At 50.5% G+C, this 24,666-nt stretch overlaps 1 protein-coding gene across 1 annotated transcript in view; it reads left to right on the top strand.

Annotated features, from left to right (window-relative positions):
* Positions 1-288: 288 nt before the first annotated feature.
* The window catches only part of LOC135264834 (ubiquitin-associated protein 2-like), a 29,832-nt gene continuing 5,454 nt past the window's right edge, over positions 289-24,666 (top strand). The window contains 26 exon segments of the mRNA XM_064353743.1: positions 289-433; positions 2,901-3,037; positions 3,560-3,637; positions 4,253-4,363; positions 4,950-5,124; positions 6,442-6,621; positions 7,522-7,567; positions 11,032-11,138; positions 12,317-12,376; positions 13,063-13,115; positions 13,299-13,384; positions 13,543-13,723; positions 14,101-14,302; positions 14,577-14,884; positions 16,408-16,580; positions 16,898-17,105; positions 18,687-18,726; positions 18,836-18,992; positions 19,089-19,155; positions 19,326-19,593; positions 19,694-19,782; positions 20,342-20,395; positions 21,204-21,285; positions 21,926-22,146; positions 22,689-22,788; positions 24,200-24,352. Coding sequence (XP_064209813.1) covers positions 2,942-3,037; positions 3,560-3,637; positions 4,253-4,363; positions 4,950-5,124; positions 6,442-6,621; positions 7,522-7,567; positions 11,032-11,138; positions 12,317-12,376; positions 13,063-13,115; positions 13,299-13,384; positions 13,543-13,723; positions 14,101-14,302; positions 14,577-14,884; positions 16,408-16,580; positions 16,898-17,105; positions 18,687-18,726; positions 18,836-18,992; positions 19,089-19,155; positions 19,326-19,593; positions 19,694-19,782; positions 20,342-20,395; positions 21,204-21,285; positions 21,926-22,146; positions 22,689-22,788; positions 24,200-24,352 — 3,295 coding nt within the window. The 5' untranslated portion in view covers positions 289-433; positions 2,901-2,941.

Below are 24,666 nucleotides of genomic sequence, written 5' to 3'. Positions count from 1 at the left end.
ACTGCGATACGACGGCTTAATTGGAATATCAAGGGGGTAAACTAGGTCATCAATTGGCAATGTTCCCCCAAGTCTCTGATGCAACGTGCCATAAGCATGTCAAGTACATGAGAGCCTGAAGGAACGAACTATTACAACTAACCGTAAAATATTGATATGATATTTTCCGTAATTTGTCATTCAGCAATTTGCTGTTGTTACAACATAAAGCATATTAAGTCATTTTAGAATCAGTATTTTTATCTAAATAAACATTTTAAAAAGAACATGTGCATAGTTGAAAAGTACGTGCTCGGACCTTGCAAAAACATTTTACGGCGCGGGTTTGGGTTAAGGTCACGTGATCTGACCGGAGTATCCCCGCTGAACTCACTTGCGTTCCCTTAACCACGTGACGGGGCTCTGTCGGAGTGTCAGTGTGGATGAGAAACAGGTAAACTCGAGCGTCTCGCTTATTGTATTTAGGAGTCTGTAATTTATTGCTTCCGACGATAATTTGCTGGGTTCAGTTTTGTTTAGCACGACTAAGACGTCAACATGTACGTCTCGTGGTTGAGATAAACGTTAAAAAACATGGGCTCCTGGCAGTTTTTGGTGAATATATCGCCAGATATTTGTATCCGGTTGTTCAAGGCCTTGTGGCCTAGCCACAGCCACGGCTTCAAGTTTATTAGTATTCGCTCGCAGAGGGCATTGTCGAGCTGCGGTGACTCGTGGGCTCAGCAGTGTACGGTAGCTCTTTCTAGAGCACATTATAGGGACATAATGTCAATGTGGCGGAGGAGATTGTATATGTTATGTGTTGTCTTTCATTTGGATTTGTCTAAATTCGATTGATTGGGTAGGTGCTTGTTAATATGGATTACTGCAAATTGTTACCGAGTGCAAAGCCATGGGTTTTAAGCGTCCAATGGCTGCTGTATCGACCATGAGGTAGCTAAGTAAGTCGGCTAGCTAACTTTTTAGACTAGCTTGGTTGCTAAAGTTCTAGGGCTCTTTGGAGGAATCCAAACCAAATGGCTAGCTATAACTTAATTAGTTAGTTTTTTTGTGTTGCACAGCCGTGGTGCTGCCAAAGCTGAGGCTACAGATGCTGAGGGGTTAAAGAAGTAACGTTAGGACGTTACCAAGCTAGCTACTGGTTGTGAAAGTAAACGAAGGGATGCAGCTAGCTGACGTATGATAATTAGTCTAAGTTACTAGTCTGAGTTTAAATTACATTTTCGCTAGATTTGCTTGCTAGACTATCTAAATTAATTGAATGTGCCTATACGATAGCCGGTCAACGTTAAGTTTATTACTAGTCTAACGATAGCAGAAAACATCCATCCAAGATAAAGATGGTGTTTTTAATAATTAAAAGTTGTTTCCTCTATACCGTTGGCCAACATACTGTCTTTACTTATAGTTTTCTGCATTCAGTGAGGAAAATAACGAATAAGCGAATACCAAGGTGTTAACGTAAAGTTATAACTAATCTGGATTCCTTCTCTATAAATTGCACAAAGCTCGCAATTCATAGACTATACCTTTTAGTAACGTGCTAGCTAACTAGTCAGTAATTGTATCGTTGCTGTTGGCAAGGTAGTACTATAACTAGCTAGTCTAACGTTCCTAATATTTTGCGTATTAATAACATTAGCTAGCTAGTTCGTTTAGTGAGTTAGTTCGCTAGCTAATAACTAGGACTATCAAACCAATTCGTACTAGCAATTTAACGTTAGACTAACTTTGTAAGGTCAGTCGTTAGCAGGTCTTTAGCTAATGTGCTGTCTTGGTGATAACTAGCTAGACTAGGTATTTTTTTTTGCTAACAAGCTATCACGCCAACGTTTAAATTTGAGTCAATTAAACTAATCTGTCAACTACGTTACGTAACTAGTCTAATAGTATTGACTAGCTAACAAGGTTGAAGTTGCCAGTCACCACCACTGGTTCAAAATGTACAACTTCCCAAACTGCTGGTGCTAGACCTAGCTAGCTGACCATTCGCCACTTCGATCTTCGCTGCATGAAATCACTGCTGTTTTGGTTTTTTCCACGTCGAAAGCTCGTCTTAGCTGGCTTCCACTGACAATGTCCGCTAAGAACAGGAAGCTGGATAACTTTGTTAGGCGACCCCATAGACATCTACCCTGTTGGTGATTTGTGGGCCTTGTGGTTTAGTTCGCAGTCTTGCTACTCCATTATTGCGCAGGTAGCAGAAATGTATTTATCTCTCTATTTTCTCATTTGTGGTACATAATGCACTTTGATTGTTCTGTCATACGTTGCAAAAATAGGCTATAGTGAAAGATAGGTTGTATTTGCTCTTGTCCGTCGGGTGATAAGTAGGTAATAGCAGGTCTATTTCCTGCAAGTGCAAAAGAGAAGGGACCCCTTAAATCAGGTTTTTTTTAAACAAAATTATTGCAAAATTTATTATTTTCCTTTAGGTTTCCCCCTACCAAGTGAACAGGTCAACAGTTAACCTGTCCCCCTTTTGTTTGATTTCTGTCTATCTATCTTGCTGCAAGAGGCAGAGTCTTATGGAAAGGTGTTGGCAGTATATTACTTGTTTCCACCGATATACAAGAATAGTATTCATTATATATCAACTTGTTCTGTTTTGCTTGATACTACAGTATTGGTAATAGGTGTTTATTAACTGCTGTTTACTGTCCGATGATGGGAGTAGGCACAACATTCAAACCAAAGGGCTCATGGTAAACTAACCTTGAAGCGTATCATTTCAGAATTTATGTTCTCTTGACTCTGTAATGTGTAATATTTAGGTATGTATGTAAGTCAATGTAAGCTGTGAGGGTCAGTGGGCCAGTTTCTGGTTGGTCTCTATTCTAGATTGGCAACGATGGAGAGGGGAATGGTTGTTGGCTAATGCTGTCCGTCTGCCTTTGCAGGTGTTTTCCTTTGTAAATACTGTTATTTGTATATACTGTAAATGATGACGTCGGTGGGCAGCAGCCGCACCCGGGGCAATTGGGAGCAGACGCAGAGCCAGACACAGAGCCAGACACAGCACAAGCAGAGGCCTCAGGTACTGTACCCCCACCCCATCCCCCTCACTACACTGCGCCTTCACAGTGACTGCCACCCCCCTCACACCGCGCTGGGCCTTTACAGTGACTGTCAGTCCTTCCTCACACCGCGCTGTGCCTTTACAGTGACTGCCACCACCCTCACACTGCACTGTGCCTTTACAGTGACTGTCACACCTTCCTCACACTGCCCTGTGCCTTTACAGTGACTGTCACACCTTCCTCACACTGCACTGCCTGTAGCTCCCTGGGCAATGTCTTGTTTGTTGTGTTTTTATTGCAGATGTGCATTTGGGATGAACAGATCGTAGTGTAAAGTGTACTGTAATTAATTGACATTAGTTAATTTTCATGTGTTGTCTAAGGTTACTTTTACAGAGCCTAATATTGCAGTCTTTGTTGGGTGTAAAAAGAGAGTTATGCTGTGGGAAGCCCAGTGTTGTTGTTCTGTTCTGTGTGGGCTGGTTGTACAGAGGCAGTGGGTGTTTTCAGCGCTCACTCATTCCCCCCCACCCCCCCAGGCCACCGCAGAGCAGATCCGACTTGCACAGATGATTTCGGACCACAACGATGCAGACTTCGAAGAGAAGGTCAAGCAGGTGAGCCGCTCGTTGGCCTTACTTTTCAGTCGGAGAGCGGAAACCGCTCTGCTCAGACAGCTAAGTCCTGTTTGCATCAGTGTGATGCGTGATTAAATATGCATCTGAGAAACTCATTGAAGCTGTTCCTGTTGTTTAGATCACTGCTATGAAAGCATCCACTCTAGAATAATTTAACCCCTTCTCTAATGGCTCTGAAGTGCTTTAGAGAGTTCCTGTCAGTAATCTCATGTGGTCTGTAGGTAGTGACGTGCCACTGCTAGCAAAGTTCCCTTGCGTGTTACCTCCTTGCACACCCGTAGACCCTTGGTAGGCTCCACTGTAGCCTCAAAGGGGGGACAGCGTGTGCCACAGCCAATCAGGAGCCGGTGCCAGATGCTCTCTCTCAGCCGCTGTCTGAGTCCGGGGGCAACACCCAGCTCTGACATCCCGCTGTCAGCTCTCCCATGAGGTCCTCAGCCCGACGCTGGGAGACCCGCAGTCACAGTGCTGATCTGTATGGTCCTACGCATCGGCGGTATCATGTACTGGCTCTGTAAAGGCCTGCGCTGCGTCTGTTTGTCCGGGTGCGCTCACGCTGTCCGTCCGTCCGTCCGTCTCTCCCCGCGCCGGCAGCTGATCGACATCACAGGGAAGGACCAGGACGAGTCCATGATCGCGCTGCACGACTGCAACGGGGACGTCAACAGAGCCATCAACGTCCTGCTGGAGGGGAACCCCGATACTGTGAGTGCAGCGTCGGGGCGCGGGGGGGGCCAGGCTGGCTCCCCACAGCCGTGCGTGTGTTTGTAGTTTGATCAGCGCAGCTAACATGCATTAGCTCTTTAGTCATGTTGTGTTTATCCTCCCTGATTCGGGAATGCTGTTGGCCAGGCCTGGTATTATAATAACGGGGTGAATATGATTGTGTTTCTTCTACATTGTAAGTTGCTCTGGACAAGTGAATGAAATATAATACATGTAATGATGGTGTAACATCATCAGTGGGTTTGGCACATGGAGTGGGAGGTGTGGGTGCTGGCATTGTGTAATTGAAGGAAAGTGATATTGAGCTTAGATGGGTGAGGGTATTGGAGACATGCATTGCTCAGCCTTCTGAAAAAGCAGTACAGGGCCTGAGAGGTGTGTTATCACGCGCTGCTCACGTGGAAGAACAGAGCAGTTTGTGGCCAGCTGCACGGGGAGACTGCACTGGAGGGAAAGAGCAGTTACTCCTTAGCAGGCTTGTCTCTAAGGGGATGTCCTTGCGTCGGTGGTGCTAGAATAAACAGCGGAACTAACCCCTGCTTTCTCACCCTCTTCCTTTCCTCAGGACTCCTGGGAGATGGTGGGGAAAAAGAAGGGAGTGTCTGGCCAGAAGGAGAGCGGCCAGACGGAGGTGGGGGAGGAGGGGAAGGAGAACAGGGACAGAGGGGGAGACAGGGATGCCACGCGGCGCAGAGGGGGGGCCCCCCGGAGAGGCCGAGCGACCAGCCGGGGCAGAGAGTGTGAGTACCGCAGCGATACCCCACGCCTCAGGTTCACCGGCAGGGGTAGAGCTCACAGGGATAGTGCTCGCTCACAGGGGTAGAGCTCGCTCACAGGGGTAGTGCTCTCTCACAGGGATAGTGCTCACTCACAGGGGTAGAGCTCACAGGGGTAGTGCTCACTCACAGGGGTAGAGCTCACAGGGATAGTGCTCACTCACAGGGGCAGAGCTCACGGGTAGAGCTCACAGGGGTAGTGCTCACTCACAGGGGTAGAGCTCACAGGGATAGTGCTCACTCACAGGGGTAGAGCTCACGGGTAGTGCTCACTCACAGGGATAGTGCTCACTCACAGGGGTAGAGCTCACTTAGAGGGGTAGTGCTCACTCACAGGGGTAGAGCTCACGGGTAGTGCTCACTCACAGGGGTAGAGCTCCCAGGGATAGTGCTCACTCACAGGGATAGTGCTCACGGGTAGTGCTCACTCACAGGGATAGTGCTCACTCACAGGGGTAGAGCTCACGGGTAGAGCTCACAGGGGTAGTGCTCACTCACAGGGGTAGAGCTCACAGGGATAGTGCTCACTCACAGGGGTAGAGCTCACGGGTAGTGCTCACTCACAGGGATAGTGCTCACTCACAGGGGTAGAGCTCACTTAAGGGGTAGTGCTCACTCACAGGGGTAGAGCTCCCAGGGATAGTGCTCACTCACAGGGGTAGAGCTCCCAGGGATAGTGCTCACTCACAGGGTAGAGTCAGGATAGTGCTCACTCACAGGGGTAGAGCTCACAGGGGTAGAGCTCACGGGTAGTGCTCACTCACAGGGATAGTGCTCACTCACAGGGGTAGAGCTCCCAGGGATAGTGCTCACTCACAGGGGTAGAGTTCAGGAACTGCTGGCCTCGCTGCTGGTTGTCCTTATTTAGGCTGAACGGCCGTGCTGCTGAAGGAACGCTTCCTGCACACCTGTAGACCCTTCCCTGCTCCTGCCGTAGCCCGGAAGGGGGGACAGCGTGTGCCAAAGCCAAACCGGAGCCGCTACCAGATGCTCTCTCTCAGTTTGAGCTGGGGGCAACACTGAGCTCTGACAAACACCATTAGCTCTGTAGCACACTAGCTTACAGTGTAAGCACAGATTCTAACGCACGCATTCTCTCACCTCCCTCCTCCCCATTCTCCATATCTCTGCCTGCTCATGGTAAACCTTTTGCGTCTCTCAATTTTGTTTATCATCTCCCCCTTTTCTGGTCAACCACCCTCTCCTTTTGCTGAATTTCTGTCTCTTACATTCTCCCCCCCCCCCTCTCTCTCTCTCTCTCTCTCTCTCTCTCTCTCTCAGTTCGTGGGCAGGAGAACGGTCTGGACGCTGCTAGGAGCGCGGGGCCTTCGGGGCGGGGTGTGGAGCGGGGTGTGGAGCGGGGTGTGGAGAGGGGTGCGGAGCGGGGTCTGGAGCGAGGTGCGGAGCGGGGTGTGGAGCGCGGTGCGGAGCGCGGTCGCCGGGGCAGAGGTAGAGGCAGAGGTGGGTCACGCTTCAGCACTTTTGGGGACTCTTACTTCCCTGGGTTCAGCCGTCCGGCTGCGCACCAGCCTTCAGCCAGCGCTGGTTGGTAGTTTTGAGCTGCCATTAGCCTCCTCACATTTAGGAGCTGCCATTAGCTTCCTCACATTTAGGAGCTGCCATTAGCTTCCTGAGGTTTAGGAGCTGCCATTAGCCTCCTCACATTTAGGAGCTGCCATTAGCTTCCTTGCATTTAGGAGCTGCCATTAGCTTCCTCAGCTTTAGAGCTGCCTAGCTCCTCACTTAGGAGCTGCCATTAGCCTCCTCAGGTTTAGGAGCTGCCATTAGCTTCCTCACATTTAGGAGCTGCCATTAGCTTCCTCACATTTAGGAGCTGCCATTAGCTTCCTCACATTTAGGAGCTGCCATTAGCTTCCTCACATTTAGGAGCTGCCATTAGCTTCCTCACATTTAGGAGCTGCCATTAGCTTCCTCACATTTAGCCCACTGCTGATGCATGCTGTGGAAGTGCTTCAGTCAAATCTTCACTACAGCAGAGGAAAGCAGTGAGATGCTAATTCATCCAATCAGAAATCTCCCAAGGAGTGATTAAGGTGTACATTAGTTAGCACATGAAGCTGTAAGCATGTCAGTGCCTCGATTATCCTCCGGTTTTTGGCACCACTTTGGTGTTTTAACGACGACCCTGTGTGCAGTAATGTCTGGGGAGCGCATTACTGATATGTGTGTGGGAAGTCTTTGTGTGTATAATGATTTCTTCATTACACACACAACCGTATACTGTTTTTGGTTTCATTTTGGCTGCTGTTGTAACTTAAAGTGAAGATATATTATCAATATTTCATTGAAAGCAAATTTACTTCCTTGTAATCCATGTTCTTGCTGTGTTCTTGTCCACAGCAGCCTCCGGAAGGCGTGGGGGCAGGTTTTCGGCTCAGGGCATGGGGTAAGTTTTCACCCGTCCGCATCCCGGTGGGGCGTATCTCTCTGTCCTCTCATACTGAGATTCATTCACAGTGGCGCACGCCTGCGCCCCATACCTCAGACTGTGCAGTGGCGGGGAGGCTTAAAGCCTGAAGGCTTGAAGTCCTGGCATCGTAGTCGATGCGGGAGTCACTTTGGTATTACTGCTGCTTCCCAGGTCTTGTGCATTCAGCTGCTCTTATTGGCAGTTTAGGTAGCCTCTTCTGTCTCTACAGCTGCTTCATTTTCCCTGTGTGACCCGCTGTGCCTGCAGTAGTGGCAGCCTTGTGTTCTTTTTGCTGTCCTTTTTCTTTTTTAACTTTTGCGTGCGGGGAGGTTCCTGAACACTGAACGATGTATGAGCTGTGTCAGAGCCATGGACTGGGGGGGGGGGGGGGAATGAAAATATTGTTCAAATGTCACAATAACTTAACAAATTGGCACTTTGAGAAATGGTAGACTAAGAAAAAACACCTATTATGACTCGGGTTGTGAACGACACACATTCCTGACCTGACCTGAGGGCAATTGCAGACTAATTGTTTTTCAAAAGGAAGCCCGTGCTTTGTCTCTAACCCTCGTCCTGGAGCGCTTGTGTTCCGAATTCTCATTGGTCATCGCGGGACTGTCTGCATGCAGCTCGTCTGTTACGAGAGTCATTTGTAATTCAAATTACTTGTGTGTCTTGTGTGCACCGGTGGTCTAATTGTCCACAAAATGAGAGTACTGGGGGCTGTGATAGTAATAAGAATAATGTGTTTTGTTTACGTGTTGTGTGTCATTTAGATAAACTCTTAAGCGCTGAAACCGCTAAGCAGTGAGGTTAAACAAACGAGCTCATGAATCTGTGTGCGGTTTTATGTGGCATATCTGGCTGTCATAGGGGCTCGTTAAAGCGATGGGTTAAGCCTCTGGAGCGGTGGTGACGAGCTGTGCATATTAATGCCTGAACCTTGACCTGGCTGCTGCGTTCTGTGGGCGGTGTAGAGAAGCGCGGGGAAGGAAAATGCTAAATGTCCGCTAATTGGCTCTTTAATTGCACCAAGGCTCCCCGCGATCAGGGTCTGAAGTGGTGGCGTGTCTGAGCTCTGGTCTTTAGTGGCGCCATTCACGCTGAACTCTATGGTATGCGCTTTGAAGCTCCCAGATGGTATGTTGTGTGTTGTTGCTCAGCAGCTTTGGTGATTTCTGTGTTTTGTAATTTTGATTAAATTTGAGTGGACGTTCTGGTGTAATACGAGTCTGTTTGGGACAATCGAGCTTGTTGCACATAGGCTATGTCTGAGTTGGGTGTGCTGGCCTAAATAGTCCCTGTTCAGCTTAGCTTTGCATAGTTTTTACGGATTGCTCAAAGTTGTAATTGTATCCGTTCTACATGCATCGCTGACATTCATACTGGCCCATTGTTGAGAGAACCATTGTACAGCTTCTTGCCTAAAAATGGAACAGACCCACTACTGTTAATGAAATGGTTTTATAGCACGTATAGTGCAGTACAATTAATATTTTTTATTTCTTACATGAAATATGAAATGTAAAATTATTTTAATGCAAGTATATGCTTCACTGTTACGTGTGGAAGTAATGGATTTTTGTAGTGCATTTTGATGTCTAATATATTGTGCTCCTTGGCTTTGGCCACATTATACCCTACACTTTTTAGCTTTGAGCCTCTTTTGAATGAATTCTCTTTGAATTAATTCTCTGTGCACAAAGGTGAAACCACTGTACATTCCCTTTCATGCCTTTAAACCAATGGCTCTTCCTTCCTTCCTGTGATACTCAGGAGCTCTCATTTCCAGACAGTGCTTTTCTCGACTGTTGATTGCCCTGTGTGCTTTGCACAAGCGCCTACATTTTACAATAACCACTCAAAGGAATGCCAGTCGGTATGCATTATATGCATCATTTCCACTGCGCATGATCTTTCAGTGACTGGCTTGACATGGTTCATGTGCCCCAGCAGATCTCCTTGCCCCTCTGTGCTTGTATTGCTGTCTCACTGATACCTCTGGCTGCAGTGATCGTTGAAGTTGTTTTTCCTCTAAAGCCTGGTTGGTAAAAGGCAGAGAAATGATTGGACTGTGACGACTGTGACTTGTGTGTCGGGCAGTGTATGTGTGGGTGGTGGGGGTGAACACTGTCAGCTGAATCAGTCGTTGAAGTCAGGCAGAAGGAAGTAGCCTCCAGCTTCTTTGACCTGGTTTATGAAACAAGTGTTAAAGTGGAGTCCGCCCACTGTATTCTGCTCCCAGGGTGAAAGTATCGCTCCATGTGCAGTGTGCAGACTCTACTTTTGTCTCATATGATTCGTTTTCTGTCTGGTACCTGTTGAGATTTGTTTTTATTATTTTTAAGGAAACAAGTGTCGCACGTCTAGCTAAACTGGTGAGGCTACTGAACTGTTACGATGTGATTTGTACGTTTTGTGCTCAGTAAAGCCCAGCTGTGTTGTGCGTAAAAGCAGCACCCAAAAGTGGCATGACAAAGATCACTGGACACTTGCAAGTCCTCTGAAGTCCTTTGACTGTGCGGGCGCCGGTGTAACTCAAAACGAAACCGCTTTGTTCAAAACATCCGGTTTCTAACCAGAGACAAACAGAAAGAAGTGGCTGAGCTAGATGGACAAGCGTGGGATCCGCGAACGTTAAACTTTCCGCATGCGCTTTGGGGGTGTTTTCCTTTCAGGTGATTAAGAAGGTTTGCCCTCCGACGTACAAACCTTATCTCTGTAAACTCTACAGATGACTGTACAAATAACTTTGAACACTGTTTGACTTCGCAAATCCAAACCAGTTCCACATTACTGAACCGGACCTTTTTTATGGAAACTGAAGTCTTCGTCTGTGTCAGCCATGGCGCGGGTATGTTTGTAAGTTAGAGGGCAATTGGAAAAGAATGGCAATGAAGTAAACGGGTACCCAATCCAGTATTGCATTTTTAAAGTGACCGCCTTCCATGTGTGTTCTTACGTATAATGTACTGGAGCCCTGAAGCATGATACTTCCGATCTCTGTAAAGGCAGATCGTGGAGAAGTTTTAATCTTTCACAATCTAAGATCACTGTATTGCGCACCCGTGCGTGCGTGTGCGTGCGTGTGTGCGTGTGCGTGTGTGACAGCCGTAGAGGAGTGAGAGCAAGTGTGTATGAGTTCTGCTCTGTGACTCTGAATCGCGGTGTCCCATCAGTCTCACGCTGATATAGCGGCTCGTTGCCCTTGCGTTGTGAATCCGCTCTGTCTCGGCAGCGTTGTTTGGAGCACCGCAGCGGCTCTGAATGAGTCCTAATCCGAACCTTTCGGGAAACTGCTGCCCCCTTCCACTTCCACTGCCCGTACGCTGGGCACTGCTGAGATTAGAGCGCAATCTAATCCAGGGACGCCCCGCCCCGCATCAGGCTGACCCGCCCCCTCTTCTGCCCCCCCCCCCCGTCCCCCCCGTCTCCAGGATCTTTAATCCGGCAGACTACGCCGAGCCAGCCCAGGCGGAGGAGGGCTACGCGGGGGGCAGCGCCTGGAGCAGCACGGCCGGCCTGGAGCCCGATGACGGAACCAGTCAGTGTCCCTCTCCGCCGCCCCGCTGCGTCTCTCATCGCTCCCGCCACCTCCGCTTGGCTCACTGTTCCCCCCCCCCCCCCGTCCTTCTCCTCTGATCCGTCTCTGTTCTCTCTCGTCTGTCCATCATCCATTCATTCCTGCCCTGTGACTTCTAATGTGTGTGTCTGTCTCTGTCTCTCGTTCTCTCTCTCTCTCTCTCTCTCTCTCTGTACAGATGTATGTAATTGTGGAACTTGCACAACATTCTTCTGTGTGGACGTTGCATGTCCCTCATCTCCCGTATTCCCTACTTCCTTTTTGTCTCGTGTTTGTGTGTCAGTGTTTTTCTTTGACACAGCGTTCGGTGTTTACTGGCCGTTCCGTTTCCCCTCTTTCGGTCAGATGGCTGTTGCTGGAGCTTAGAACTGTTCCTGTTACGTAGAACTGCAACACGCAGCATAATGGCCGAGTTTTAAAAGCCTCCTTGCATCCCTATTAGTTTCCCATTGCTCATTAACATGCGTAGCTTTCACAAGCATCTTTTTTAGGGTTTGAGTCATTTATTCAGTTGTTTTGGTTGTCTAATTGCAGTATATCCACAGGTGTACTGTGTGTGTAGGGAGCAGTACTAACAGAAGTCTAGAGCTCAGTCCAGCATGTTGTAGTCTGGCTTTTCTGCAGTGTCTTTCCCTGTGCTGAATCTGTCCTGCTGCATTCATTTAGACTCGTGAGGCTGCCATACCACTTTCCTCCCTTGAAAGTCTCCGCACACAGTGAATGGTCTGTTTCCATTGTTTCCATTGCAGCTGTTAAGATCAAACCTATAAAGTCTGTTCAGAGAAGGGGCAACCTTGTGTTTTTAAAGCAGCAGGAAAGCTGCAGGCTGAGACCTGTCCTTGTGTCTAAGAATAAAGGTGTTAGACTGTCTGTGGTGATGTGGTGGTGTCTGTGGTGATGTCCCTCCTGCCCTGTTCTCCTGCCTCGGCCACCTGGGCTCCCCTGGAGCTGCCGGAGGGGCTGAGCCCTGCTGGATTGAGTCTCTAGTGCCGGGGTTCCATGGGTGCTCAGCGGGAGGGAGAGAGACTCACGCCTGGGCACTGCCGCTAGTTCTCTCTCTGAGCACGCTCAGTTCTCTCTGCGATCGCGAGGCTTCTGTTTGCGCCTCATTGGATCCTCTCGTCTCTCTCTCCTTCCAGGGCTTGAGTTCCCTGGGGTTGAGGGAACAAGTTATCCCCGAAAATTTGACTCTGCTCATGGTATGATTTCATTTCATTTCGTTTAATTTCATTTTTTTATTATTTTCTTGTTCTGAAGCAGTTGTTTCATTAATAAATACTTCCAAGTATTTATTAATTCATAATTAATTCGTGATGGACTTTTTGTTTTATTCTCTGTTCTTTCCTTTGACATTCTGAGGATATCTGTTGAAGTATTCATCTCATTTCTACTGTTATGGGATAACACCAGGGACCCCCTTTCCATTTATACCTTTTTCTGTGTAATGCATGGAATTGGAGTGTGCGGGTTTGATCCAGGTTAGCGAAGCAGCACAGCCAGTCAAGGTTCTCTGCTGCAGGTCCATCACATTCTTATCTTCACTCAGACTCATCCTTACTTCAGTTCCCCAGGAATCATGATTTATGTAGCTTTTATATGGCCCTCTGATATGAGAGCTTTCACATGCTGTAATGGAGGAAAGCAGAAGCTCTCCTGCTGTGCTTCGGGGAGGTTTGGAGGTTGAGACCCACACAAACTCAGGTGTTTCCTCTATGCAAACTCATTATGAAATTAGTGAAACCTGCTTGCACTTTTGGTTTTCCCAGTTAAACCAATGCACCAGCTGTGTCTGCAGAGTTCTGTCTGGCCCTGTGGGTGCCTGTGGCGGTAGTTAGCGGTGACCTCTGCTGGTGAGGTTGCCTGACGGTGTCCCCTGCGTCCACAGGTGCCTGGAGGACAGCCAATGAGGAGTGGGGCACTGAGGACTGGAACGAAGACGTGAGTACGGCAGTGGGAAATGCGTGATTAATACGCTGCATGCAGTAGTGTGTGGGCAGTCTGTAATGATGGGAGCAAGGCTGCAGGCCCTTTATTTAAATGCTGTTAACTGCTTTGTTAAAGGCTTTGAAATGAGGAACTTTTAGAGGTGGAGTCTCATTGCCCTTGCCTGTTTATACTCAGCTGACAGAGACGAAGATCTTCACAGCCTCCAGCGTTGCGCCCGTGCCCCTGGCCCAGGAGAGTGTCACCATCACTGCAGGACAGAGGTGTGCCCCCCCCCCCCCCATCTCTCACTCCCCTCATTCTTCAGGAGTCTGTGAAAACTCCAGCTTTAATGGAGTGTGAATAGAGGCCTCAGACTGCTGGATTCCGCAGTCTCTCTCTCTCGGGCCCTGTTGGTGATGCTCAGTACTGCCCCCTGCAGGATCGACCTGGCGGTGCTTCTTGGCAAGACGCCCGCCCCCTCGTCCTCTGAGCCGGAGGCCGGCGGTCTGGAGAGCTCGCAGCCCCCCGCCCTGTCACAGTCACTGGTCTTCAGCAGCCCCACGCAGGGCAGCTCCCTGTCCCAGCCCCCCTCCAGCACTGCCTACCCCCAGCACAGCATGGTCATGTCTTGCTGGTGCTTTGGTGTGTCTGTGGTGTGTGTGTTCTGTGTGTGGGTGTGTGTGTTGTTGTGTGCGTGTGTGTGTGTCTGTGGCGTGTGTCGGTGTGGTGCGTGTGTGCGTGGTGCGTGCGTGCGTGTGTGCGGCGTGTGCGTGTGTGTGTCTGTTGTGTGGTGTCGCGTGTGTGTGGTGTGTGTGTGCTGTGTGTGTGTGTGTGTCTTGGTGGTGCTGTGTCTTTGTCTATCGGTGTTTCATTCCATATTTAGATTATTTAGGTTTTTCAACAAAAGATTTTTCCTTGTCCTTTTCTTAATTTCTTTCATTCACCCTTTCCATTGTCTGTCCCTCTTTATCTCCCCTCGGCCCCCCTCCCTGCACAGGCCAGTATGCTAAGCAAAAGCTTCGGCGAGGTCGTGGACCCCAAGGGGGGTAACGGAGGGGCGACCAGCGGCTCGCAGTTCCTCGAGCAGTTCAAGACAGCCCAGGCGCTGGCCCAGCTGGCTGCTCAGCACTCTCAGACCGCGCCCCAAAACCCCCCCTCTTCCTCCTGGGACACAAGCCCCGCCTCTCTCGGGCAGTACGGTCAGTAGACCCCTGGGATCAACTTCATGGAAATAGTTAATTTATAGTTTATTAGAAATCTTGCATTTTGGACAAATTATATTTTACGTATTATGGGGGTTAAATGGAAGACACATTTTGAAGGGTCTAAAGAAACGTAATCTTAAGCCGCGTTTCCACCAAAACTACCATGGGGGAGGTTGTTTTATTTTGTGGAGATTACATTCTTACGTTGTCTCTCTTTCTGTCTGTCTCTCTCTCCCTCATTCTCTCCCCCGCCCTCCCCCGGCTCCAGACCGGAAGCCCCAGCCTGAGGCTGCAGCTCACAGCCCCTTCACCAAGCGCCAGCCCTACCAGCCCGCCTCCTCTTCCGCCTCCTCTATGATGGAGGCCTTCCTCCAGGACAAGGCCCCCTCCTCGTCCTCGGCCTCCTCCTCCCTGCACACGCCGGCGCTCCCCGCCTCTCCCCTCCCCAAGCCCGCGGGCCCCGTCTCCGGGCAGCAGATGTCTCCCGCCTCCTCCGACAACCAGTCCTCCAGCCCCCAGCCCCTGCAGCAGCACAAGCTCAAGCAGCAGAGGAAGAGGACTGCCATTGCCTCCAAGGTATACAACCGCATAACACAGCCTGACCTCACTCTCACCCAGTTCACTCTGTTTATTTCTGTTCACATGGGGAATAGCATTATCTCATTCCTACCCAGTTCGCTTCATTTATTATAGTTTACGCAGGGAATAGCACAACCTCATTCTTAATAGTTTTCCTGTATTCATCCATGTTGGCGCGAGAATGGCTTAAGCTCATCAAAGCAGACTCTGTGTTTTCCCCACCCATATCTGACAGGTTCCTTTGAATGATTCACTGAGGGCTTGGGTTGGGCTGATGTAATCATTTTCAAACCGGTTTGATATTAAGCCAAATGCCGGACCGGGCCGGTAATACCGAGTTTTACCACTAGGTGACTCAGCCGCTCCCGAGTGGAATTGTCGGCTGCAAAAATGATCCGGGTGAAGTAATGACATTTTAAACCATTGTGCCCTACTTAAAGCTTCCTTGCAGCGTCCGTTACTATGCCGACGCTGCCAGCCTTGCTACATTCTTTGGCTATAATGATTCTAAGACATCATTATCGCCAAAGTAATGTAATGTAAGACAACTCTCAGCAATTTCTCTGGTTTAATGGGTTATTTTCCAGCCTGAAATGCGATCGTATTAGTAAATGGCTGCACATGTCATCTATCTTGCAAGTAGTTGGCTATCTCCCTGGATATGAATTAAATGTTTTTAACAGAAAATAATAATAATAAAAGCGATTTTATCCACGGAAATGACTATACAAAAAGGCAAAATAAATGTTGTGGTCGCGATCGCTGTTGCACACAGCACTCATACGGCGGTATGCACTTATAGCCAGCTAGCCAACGCTGCAGCATTTTCAGGAATATGGGAGCATGCAGCTGAAATCCTCTACGCCGGAAATCAACCTCACAGCGATCTCATCTACGATCAGTAGGCAGTGTTGTGCTTCACTTCGGGGGCTTATTCCGCTCTTACAGCTCGTGTCCAGCCCAAACCACTACAAATAGAGCGAAATTTTAAAATTTTTTGTCAGTGACATTTCCTTCTGACGTCTATGACGGCGATCACGACCACAACATTTATTTTGCCTTTTTGTATAGCCAGTTCCCTGGATAAAATCGCATTTATTATTATTTTCTGTTAAAACATTTAATTCATATCCAGAGAGATCGCTAACTACTTGCAAGATAGATGACGTGTGTAGCCATTTACTAATACAATCGCATTTCAGGCTGGAGAATAACCCATTAACCAGAGAAATTGCTGAGTTGTCTTAGAATCTTTATCGCCAAAGAATGTAGCAAGGCTGGCTGCGTCGGCATAGCAACGAATGCTACGGTCTATGGCTGCAACGAAACTTCAAGTACAGCACAATGGGTATGACGACTGTTTTAGAATGTCATTGCGTCACCCGGATAATTTTTGCAGCCCGGATCAAAATAGGCGTGATGGAACATAATGATCGTTATTTAAAAAGCTGCCTGATGGGTGCCCGTGTCAATGATGTGAAAATCCTTTTCCTCACACACGCACACTTTGGCTTGCTCAGATCCCAGCGCTTGCAGTGGAGATGCCTGGTTCTGCAGACATGTCTGGGCTGAACCTGCAGTTCGGGGCCCTGCAGTTCGGGTCAGAACCAGTGCTGCCAGAGTACGACTCCGCCCCGGTGACCAGCGCCACTGCCAGCCAGGCACAGAACAGCCTGTTCACCAGCACGAGCAGGTGGGCTGTCCGTTTCTTACAGAAGAGAAGTCATTTTGCCCCTGCAGTACCGAAGTAGCATGCCTGCAATTCCTCTCTGGGCTGTTCTTCTCTATTACAGTTACTTAGGTGTACCCTGATCTCTGCACTGTTGGCTAGTGAAATATTTTGCTCTACCACCCCTTACCCATCAGATACGCTGCCTTACTATGTAGTTTCAGTAATGTTACGGGCTGTGGAACTACATTAGTCCAAGCCTGAAACTTATCTGTTTGTTGTGTGCACTATGTAGCATACTGTGTGTGTTAAGCCTTCCACCTGTCAATCATTCTTTCCAGCGAGTCCATGCCAACCATTCCAAACCCCAGCCAGGACCAAGCGTATCAGGGCAGCTCCCTCCCAGGGGGCGGGCCCTCGTACCCCCCTCAGTCGGGCCCAGCGGGCGGGGTGGGGCAGCCCACGCTGTACGAGCAGAGGGCCACGCAGACCCGCCGGTACCCCCCCTCCGTCTCCTCTTCCCCACAGAAGGACATGCAGCCCAGCAAGGTGAGTCTGAGCTGAGCGCCCAGCTACCCATCACTGATGACTTTGCATGACCACACCCAGTGTGGCTCGTTTCAAAGGAACGCTTTGTCTGAACGTCTTTAACCTGCGCCCGTTTTAAACGAGCTCGTCTGATTGGCTAATGGCTAGTCACATGGAAAATGAGCTCAGCCTGGCCGTACTGTTTTTAGGATCGCCCGTCCGGGCCCTGCACGCCAGTTGACCCTGTCTGGCTGCCCGTGGCGGTGCAGGGGGACAGTGTGTGCTACAGAAACGGGGAGCTGCTGCTTCGCGCGGACAGGCCTGCGTGCGCCGTGGCTTTCTGAACTGCACTGTTTCCCTGACAGTCTTGCAGCTTCTGGCTCCCCTTCGGTTTTGTGTTGATTGTGAATGTGTATCGTAGCAACCCTCCTTCTTCAGCCTTCAGTACAGTTAAAATGGAGCCATCAGTGTGATCTTTGCTGCGCTCCAGGAGTGTGTGCAGATGAAAAGGGTTGGGATTCTGGCCAATGAAGAGTGTTGAGACGTTTTACTTTTTTTTTTTTTGTTTCCCCTCCCTCACTTTTAATGTAAAATCAGTGGAGCAGCAGTGGTGTGAGTGGAGGTGATTTGGGGATCCATTGTGTGCGTGCAGGAGGTGTCTCTCTGTGGTCTCCCGTCCTGGGCCTGGAGAAAAACCGTACAGCTGCCCATCATCACTGGTTCATACAGAGTACCAATCCAGGATAAGACCATCTGTAAAATGAGAGCGCGTGCTTTCCTGGGTGTGGCTATATGAGCTGGAACTCAGTGATTGGTCACATTTTGAACCCCCCCAATTTGAAGGTTTTCAAATGGAAATTTAGCAGAGCAACGGGTGTGTTGAAATCCTACCGCCGACTGTGCTGTGTAGGCCATTTGGCCATATACCTGACTGAGTTGCTTTGATTAAGCTGAAAATCTGCTTTGCTGGTTTCAATTGTTCCCCGCTTTTTAAATTAAGCTCTCGTCTATTGTGAGTGAATTTTTTTTCCCAGAGTGCAGCTGAGTTTTTAGTTGGCTGTAGGTGGAAAAGGCATGAATAATGCTGTGGCAGAGTTTTAGTAGATGTTAAGATCCAGGGCTGCTGGGTGTAACATTTTGCCTGTTGTTGATGTTTGAGAAGTCATTTAACACCGCCGCCTTCTGTGCTTTTACCTCAGGGTAGTTCTCACTGACGGGTGTGTACCGCTTTGCTTTGTTGCAGATCGCTGGTGTCCAAACTAAGCTGCTCGAAAGGTAGCGAACGCAATTAAAATAATGGCAGGTTTTATTGTCCTTTCTGTTCATTGGTTTAATTCCTTGGATCGCAGTGACAACTCGTTAGCATTTAAACGTGTCTCATCAGCACATGAACTACCGTGTTTAGCCCTTAATGCAGTTTACGATTTTCTTCGATTTAGACAGAGTTGAAACAGGTTTAGCCTTAAAAAGTAATGAGAATTTCATTTAACGTTGGGGTTGTAAGATTTGCCTGGTTGAAAATGACACTGAGATTGCAGCCGTGTTGAGCTGGTATGGGGACAGTGCACGAGTGTGACGCTCTGTTCTGTTGCTGTTTTGCAGAATGGCTTCAGCTCAATGCAGGCCGCGCAGTCTTTGGAAGGTGAGTGAGTGAGCGATTGGGGTCGGTGTGAAATTTAACACGGGAGCCCCTGCTTGTTTGTGTGGCGTCTGTGTGGAACTCACCCTGCTGGTCTCCTCCCCGGCTGCAGGTGGCGCTGACGCGGGCGGCGCCGTCTCCATGCCAGTCATGGACGGCGTCACAGGCCCCGCCTCCTTGTTGACCACGCCCAGCCAGTCGGCCCTCAGCGCCCTGGGACACGGCGACGATCTCGCCTCCAACGCAGTCACCCAGGCCCAGCATAGCAAGTAAGATGCGATTGGCTGATGGCTAAAAGGGGGTTGGGCCACGAGGAGGATTGGACGACAAGAGATGACTGACATGCTTTTCCTCTTTTCTTCCAGCTCCCTCTCCACTCAGCAGAACAGCCTGGTCTCCTCCACAGTCCGCACCACTAACTCCAGTCTACTGGTGAGGGCAGCTCAGAGCAGGGGCACATTTTGCTATTTGCAGTAGCCCTGAATTGTCAACAGTACCCTACTCATTCCCTGTCTAGTGTTCAGTCTTATTCTTTCTGTCAACACTTGCGCCTCCTCCTGTCCTCCCGCCCTTTCCCCCCGACTCCTCCGCCTCCTCTCCAGCACCCGAGCGTGGACGGCGACTCCAGCCTTCACTCGTCCTCCTTCCCCTCCTCGGTCACGGTGGCCTCCTCCAGCCCCGCCTCCTCGCTCAGCGCCCCGCCCCCCTCCGCCAGCATGGCCTCGGCCCCGCCCAGCCTGGGCCCCGTCAGCGGCCTGGCCATGGGCCTCGGTGGCTCCAGCTCGGCGGGCCCCGCCGCCTCTTCCTCCTCCTCGTCCTCGGGGGCCAGCGCCATGTCCTCCTCGTCGCGAGGCTCGGCGGCGCTGTCAGGTCAGCTCCACGGGCCCTTCTGTGCGTCGCTGAGCTTTGGGTTTAAGACGGAAACGTGAACGTTTCTGAAATGTTCTGGGCCTCTCTTGTGTCTCTGCAGGGAAAGCACCTCCGAACCTGCCCCCTGGAGTGCCCCCCCTTTTGCCAAACCCTTACATCATGACCCCTGGGTTACTACACGCCTACCCAGTGAGTACTGGTGTACCCGGTTACATGCGCAGGGTGTCAGTGGTATTTTTTGGACTCTTTGCTTAAACCCAGACATTCATTATAATAAGCCTCTGAAACATGGAACTATATTTTCTTTGAGTAACTGATGGAGAGGGGGACCTTTAGCATGTCTGTTGCTCTGCGTTCTTTCAAATAAATGAACATTTTCCTCCCATGTGCTAACGTTAGTCTAAATAAGTGTACACCTTCGGCAGCTAAATAAATGCAAAATCTATTTCAAAGTGAAGCCACATTTAAAAAAAAAAAAAATAAATAATAATATTCTGTGTAATATTTAGCAGCTTGCTTTACAAAGGTCAATTCTGCTATTTCTGTGGTAAAAATGTGCTGCTCTGAAAATGTATCGACTGCCTGGCAGTCCATGGCGGTTTACTCCTTTACTGCAGTAACGTAATTAGGCCTAGCCACTAACTGTATCGCTTGTGTGCTGCAAAGCATGCTGGGAAAGGCTCCGTGTCAGTCATGCTGATATCCGTCCGTTGGTAAATAAGCTCAGTGGTCTCTCGCTGTGTCTCAGCCCCAGATGTACGGCTACGATGACCTGCAGATGCTCCAGACCAGGATACCGCTGGTGAGTCCCTAACCCCGTCCCCTCTGACCTACTGGCGACCTTCACAACCCGGATTTTAGTGACTGACTGGATTTGTCTGCTCCTGCGTTCCTTCCTCTACATATTACATTGCATTACATTACATTACAGGCATTTGGCAGACGCTCTTATCCAGAGCGACGTACAACAAAGTGTATAAACATAACCAGGAACAAGTGTGTCGAAAACCCTGGAGGGATGTACCGTTGCAGGGTACATCCCTGTGCTGGGAACAACCGCATAGTTTAACTTGTACCCTGTAGGTTAAACTGATTAACACAAACAAGAACAGCAACAACGCAGTCTATGCAAAAATACAAGCAGTAGTTAAAGACACCAGTGCATTAACTAAGTCACCTACGAACTACTACATCCTGACAGCAGGCCGCTGCTGGCTGGTAGGAGGAGCTACTGGTGCTTTAGAGTTTATGAATAGAGAGATGTATGTGTAGATGTACAGTGGTAGAGTATCAGTGCCATGGTTTTGTCCTGGGTAATGTTCAGTTTCAGCGCTCAGTGGACGGAACTTTCGGTGTTGGAGTGCAGAGCTCATGTTTAGTTTGTGAGGTCTGTAGTTGCAGTGTAAGGTCCTATCTCAGCATGCTACAAACAGCTGCACCTCAGCTCAGCTCGTATTTGGCTGAAGAGCAACGCTGTCCTCCGTCCCCCTGGTGGGTTTACTCAGGTGTAGAAGCTCCAGGGTTTGACACACCGCTTGGTTCATAGTTTGTAGCGGCTTGTTTTAAATGCCCCTGTGTTAACTGCTGTCTCTGTGCTGTGTTCTTATCAGGACTACTACAGCATCCCCTTCGCCGCCCCCACCACAGCACTGACCGGCAGAGAGGGAAGTCTGACCAGCAACCCTTACTCTGGTGAGCACTCAGCGCAGGCTGCCCTCCTCTTGGGTAATTTCTGCGCTTCTGTCTGGAGTTTCCTGGTTGGACATTCTGTGCCATCTCCTCCTCGTGACGGGTCCTCCATCTTGCAGAATTACGGCTGGTTTTTGTGGCATGAAAGTGAGTTCAGATCAGTGCTGTGTAGACCAGGATTGTCCAGTCCTATCTGAAAAGGGTTGGTGTGGGTGCAGGTTTTTTGTTCTAGCCCAGCACGAAAACGCATGATTCCACTTTACTAATCAAGATGTTCAGTCAAGACCTTGGTAAGTAGAATCATGTGTCTTGGTGTGCTGGGCTAAAACAAATACCTGTACCCACTGCGGCCTGGTTCGGGTACGAGTGGACACCCCTGGGGTAGACGGCTGAATATAAGTGTAGTTGAGTGTAGCTCCGGGGGCTCCAGGCCCTGCACACCAGTTGACCCTGTCTGGCTGCCTGTGGCGGTACAGGGGGACAGTGTGTGCTACAGACACAGGAGCCGCTTCCTCGTACGGACGGGCCTGCGTGTGCTGCGGTCAGCCCGAGCGGAATCGCTCTCACATCTCCGCCTGCCTGCGTGTGTGTGTGTGGCGTTCTGTTTCCGCCCCCCTGTAACGCCTCCGCCCCTCTCCCGCAGCGGGCGACCTGTCGAAGTTCGGGCGGGGCGACGCCCCCTCCCCGGCTCCGGCCACCACGCTGGCGCAGCCGCAGCAGAGCCAGACGCAGACGCACCACACGGCCCAGCAGCCCTTCCTCAACCCCGCCCTCCCGCCCGGCTACAGCTACACCAGCCTGCCCTACTACACGGGCGTGCCCGGCCTGCCCAGCACCTTCCAGTACGGCCCCGCCGTGTTTCCGGTGAGCCACGCGCCCGTCTGCTGACCCCTGACCCCTGACCCCAGCACCTTCCAGTACAGCTCCACTGTGTTTCCGAGGAGGCCGAGCACACATAGCTAGCACAACAGCCCGAGAGCCCAGCAGTGAGCTCATTAAGGAGGCATACACAGCCCCTTGTGTTCACTTAGCATATTGTATGTGGCGCATTGTATGTGTTGCGCAAAACCTTGTATCTCCAAGGTTTCTCAGTAGAACAAAAACATCCTAATATTCACATTTAGTATTATAGTTCAGTTTAGTCACCTGAGGCTTTGAACCAGTTGTATCAGTTTTGAATTAGTTAACACTGATAGTACATAGAAGCTTAGTAAGGACTTTCAATACATGCCAAAAACCCAAAATGACAACAAGAAAACTAATGGGGACACTGTTTTTTTCTTCTTGTCAGTGAGGATATGCGTAAGATTCATGCTTCAGCACTCAGTCCTTAGGCCTAAGGTCCCCCACCATAGATCAGCAGCATTTTTCAGCTTCAGTGACCTCCTGTGTGTCTGTGTCCCCAGGTGGCTCCTACCTCATCGAAGCAGCACGGCGTGGGCGTGAATGCGTCGGCCACGCCCTTCCAGCAGGCCAGCGGCTACGGCTCCCACGGGTACACCACTGGTGAGGCTCCGCACGCGGCGCCCCGCACACTATGCGGCCGGCGGGGTTGTCGGGTTTGCCTGGGCCACCGCACGTCACTCGCTTCCGCCCCACATCGCCACTTCACCCTCACGCCTCGGGTTCTGCATGTTGGCACGGGAGCTTCCGGGTGTTTCTAGGGGAACGTGGCCAGTGTGGGACAGGGGGGGAGAGCACGGCCTTAACTGATTTTGTCCGTTCTGCTTCAGTTGCTGGTAGCTAGTTGTAGTCGGTCAGTGGCGATTAGGCCATGTGCAAAGCGTTGATACTGGTGCTGGAGAGCGTTATTCAGAGAGAGCCAGTCATTGGTGCTTCCTGTTCCCATAGCGACTCCTTCCACCCTCTTGTTTCCCCTCTTGTGCTGCTATGAAGTCATCTCTTCATTTGTCCTTTTATCCACCTCTTCAGTGTGTCCTCCTCCTGCCTCTACATCCTTCCCCTCACTGCTGATGCTGTAGAGCTTACGAGTCTGTCTTCCCTCTTTTCCTCTCTTCTCGCTCTATCATTCTTCCCCCTTTATCTCTTCTTCTCTTCTTCCTCTATCTCTCATTTCTCCTCTCCCTCTGTCTCCCTCTCCAGCTCATTGAAATGAAACCCCACAGTTCTCCCCTCACTCTTAGTGGAGTGTAGAGTACAGCGCAGTGTCGTGCTGAGAGCCCCTGTCCCCCTGCCTCTCCTGTGTGTGTAATGTGGGGGGCCTGGCTGTGTGTGTAATGTGGGGGCCCTGGCTGTGTGTGTGTGTGTGTGTGTTTGTAATGTGGGGGGCCTGGCTGTGTGTGTAATGTGGGGGCCCTGGCTGGTGTGTGTGTGTGTGTGTGTGTAATGTGGGGGCCTGGTGTGTGTGTAATGTGGGGGCCCTGGCTGTGTGTGGTGTGTGTAATGTGGGGCCCTGGCTGTGTGTGTGTGTGTTGAATGGGGGCCCTGGCTGTGTGTGTGTAATGTGGGGGCCCTGGTGTGTGTGTGTGTGTGTGTGTGTAATGTGGGGGCCCTGGCTGTGTGTGTGTGTGTGTGTGTAATGTGGGGGCCCTGGCTGTGTGTGTGTGTGTGTAATGTGGGGGCCCTGGCTGTGTGTGTATGTGGGCCCTGCTGTGTGTGTGTGTGTGTAATGTGGGGGCCCTGGCTGTGTGTGTGTGTGTAATGTGGGGGGCCTGGCTGTGTGTGTAATGTGGGGGCCCTGGCTGTGTGTGTGTGTGTGTGTGTAATGTGGGGGCCCTGGCTGTGTGTGTAATGTGGGGCCCCTGGCTGTGTGTGTGTGTGTGTAATGTGGGGGCCCTGGCTGTGTGTGTGTGTGTGTGTAATGTGGGGGCCCTGGCTGTGTGTGTGTGTGTAATGTGGGGGCCCTGGCTGTGTGTGTAATGTGGGGGCCCTGGCTGTGTGTGTCTGCTTGTTGCAGGGTATGAGGATATGGGCCAGGCTTCTGGGAGTGGGGATTTCTGTAAGGGTGGATATAGCACTGCTGTCGCCGCCGCCGCCGCCGCTGCTGCTGCTGCTGCTGCTGCTTCTGCACAAAGCAAGCCGGCCAGCTCTGTCACCGGGCCTGGAGTGGGTGAGTCTGTCACTGTCCCTCACCTGCCACAGAGTCACAGCACACGCCCCTCTCCTCTCCCCGCTGTCCCTCTGCCGGCTGGGCCCCGCCCCTCTTAAACACGCCCCACCCCTCTTAAACACGCCCCACCCCTCGTGCGCACGGCCCACCCCACGTGCACACGGTCCGCCCCACGTGCACACGCCCCGGCCCGCCCCACGTGCACACGCCCCGCCCCACGGGCACACGGCCCGCCCCACGTGCACACGCCTGGAATGAACCCCATGGCAGAGAGAACATGACCGAGATCCTCACAGAATTTACGGCTGGATGTG

This window comes from Anguilla rostrata, chromosome 1 (genome assembly GCF_018555375.3).
Source record: "Anguilla rostrata isolate EN2019 chromosome 1, ASM1855537v3, whole genome shotgun sequence".
In the NCBI taxonomy this organism is placed as follows: Eukaryota; Metazoa; Chordata; class Actinopteri; order Anguilliformes; family Anguillidae; genus Anguilla; species Anguilla rostrata.
Note: the sequence above shows the minus strand (reverse complement) of the source record. Positions and strands in the feature narration are given on the sequence as shown.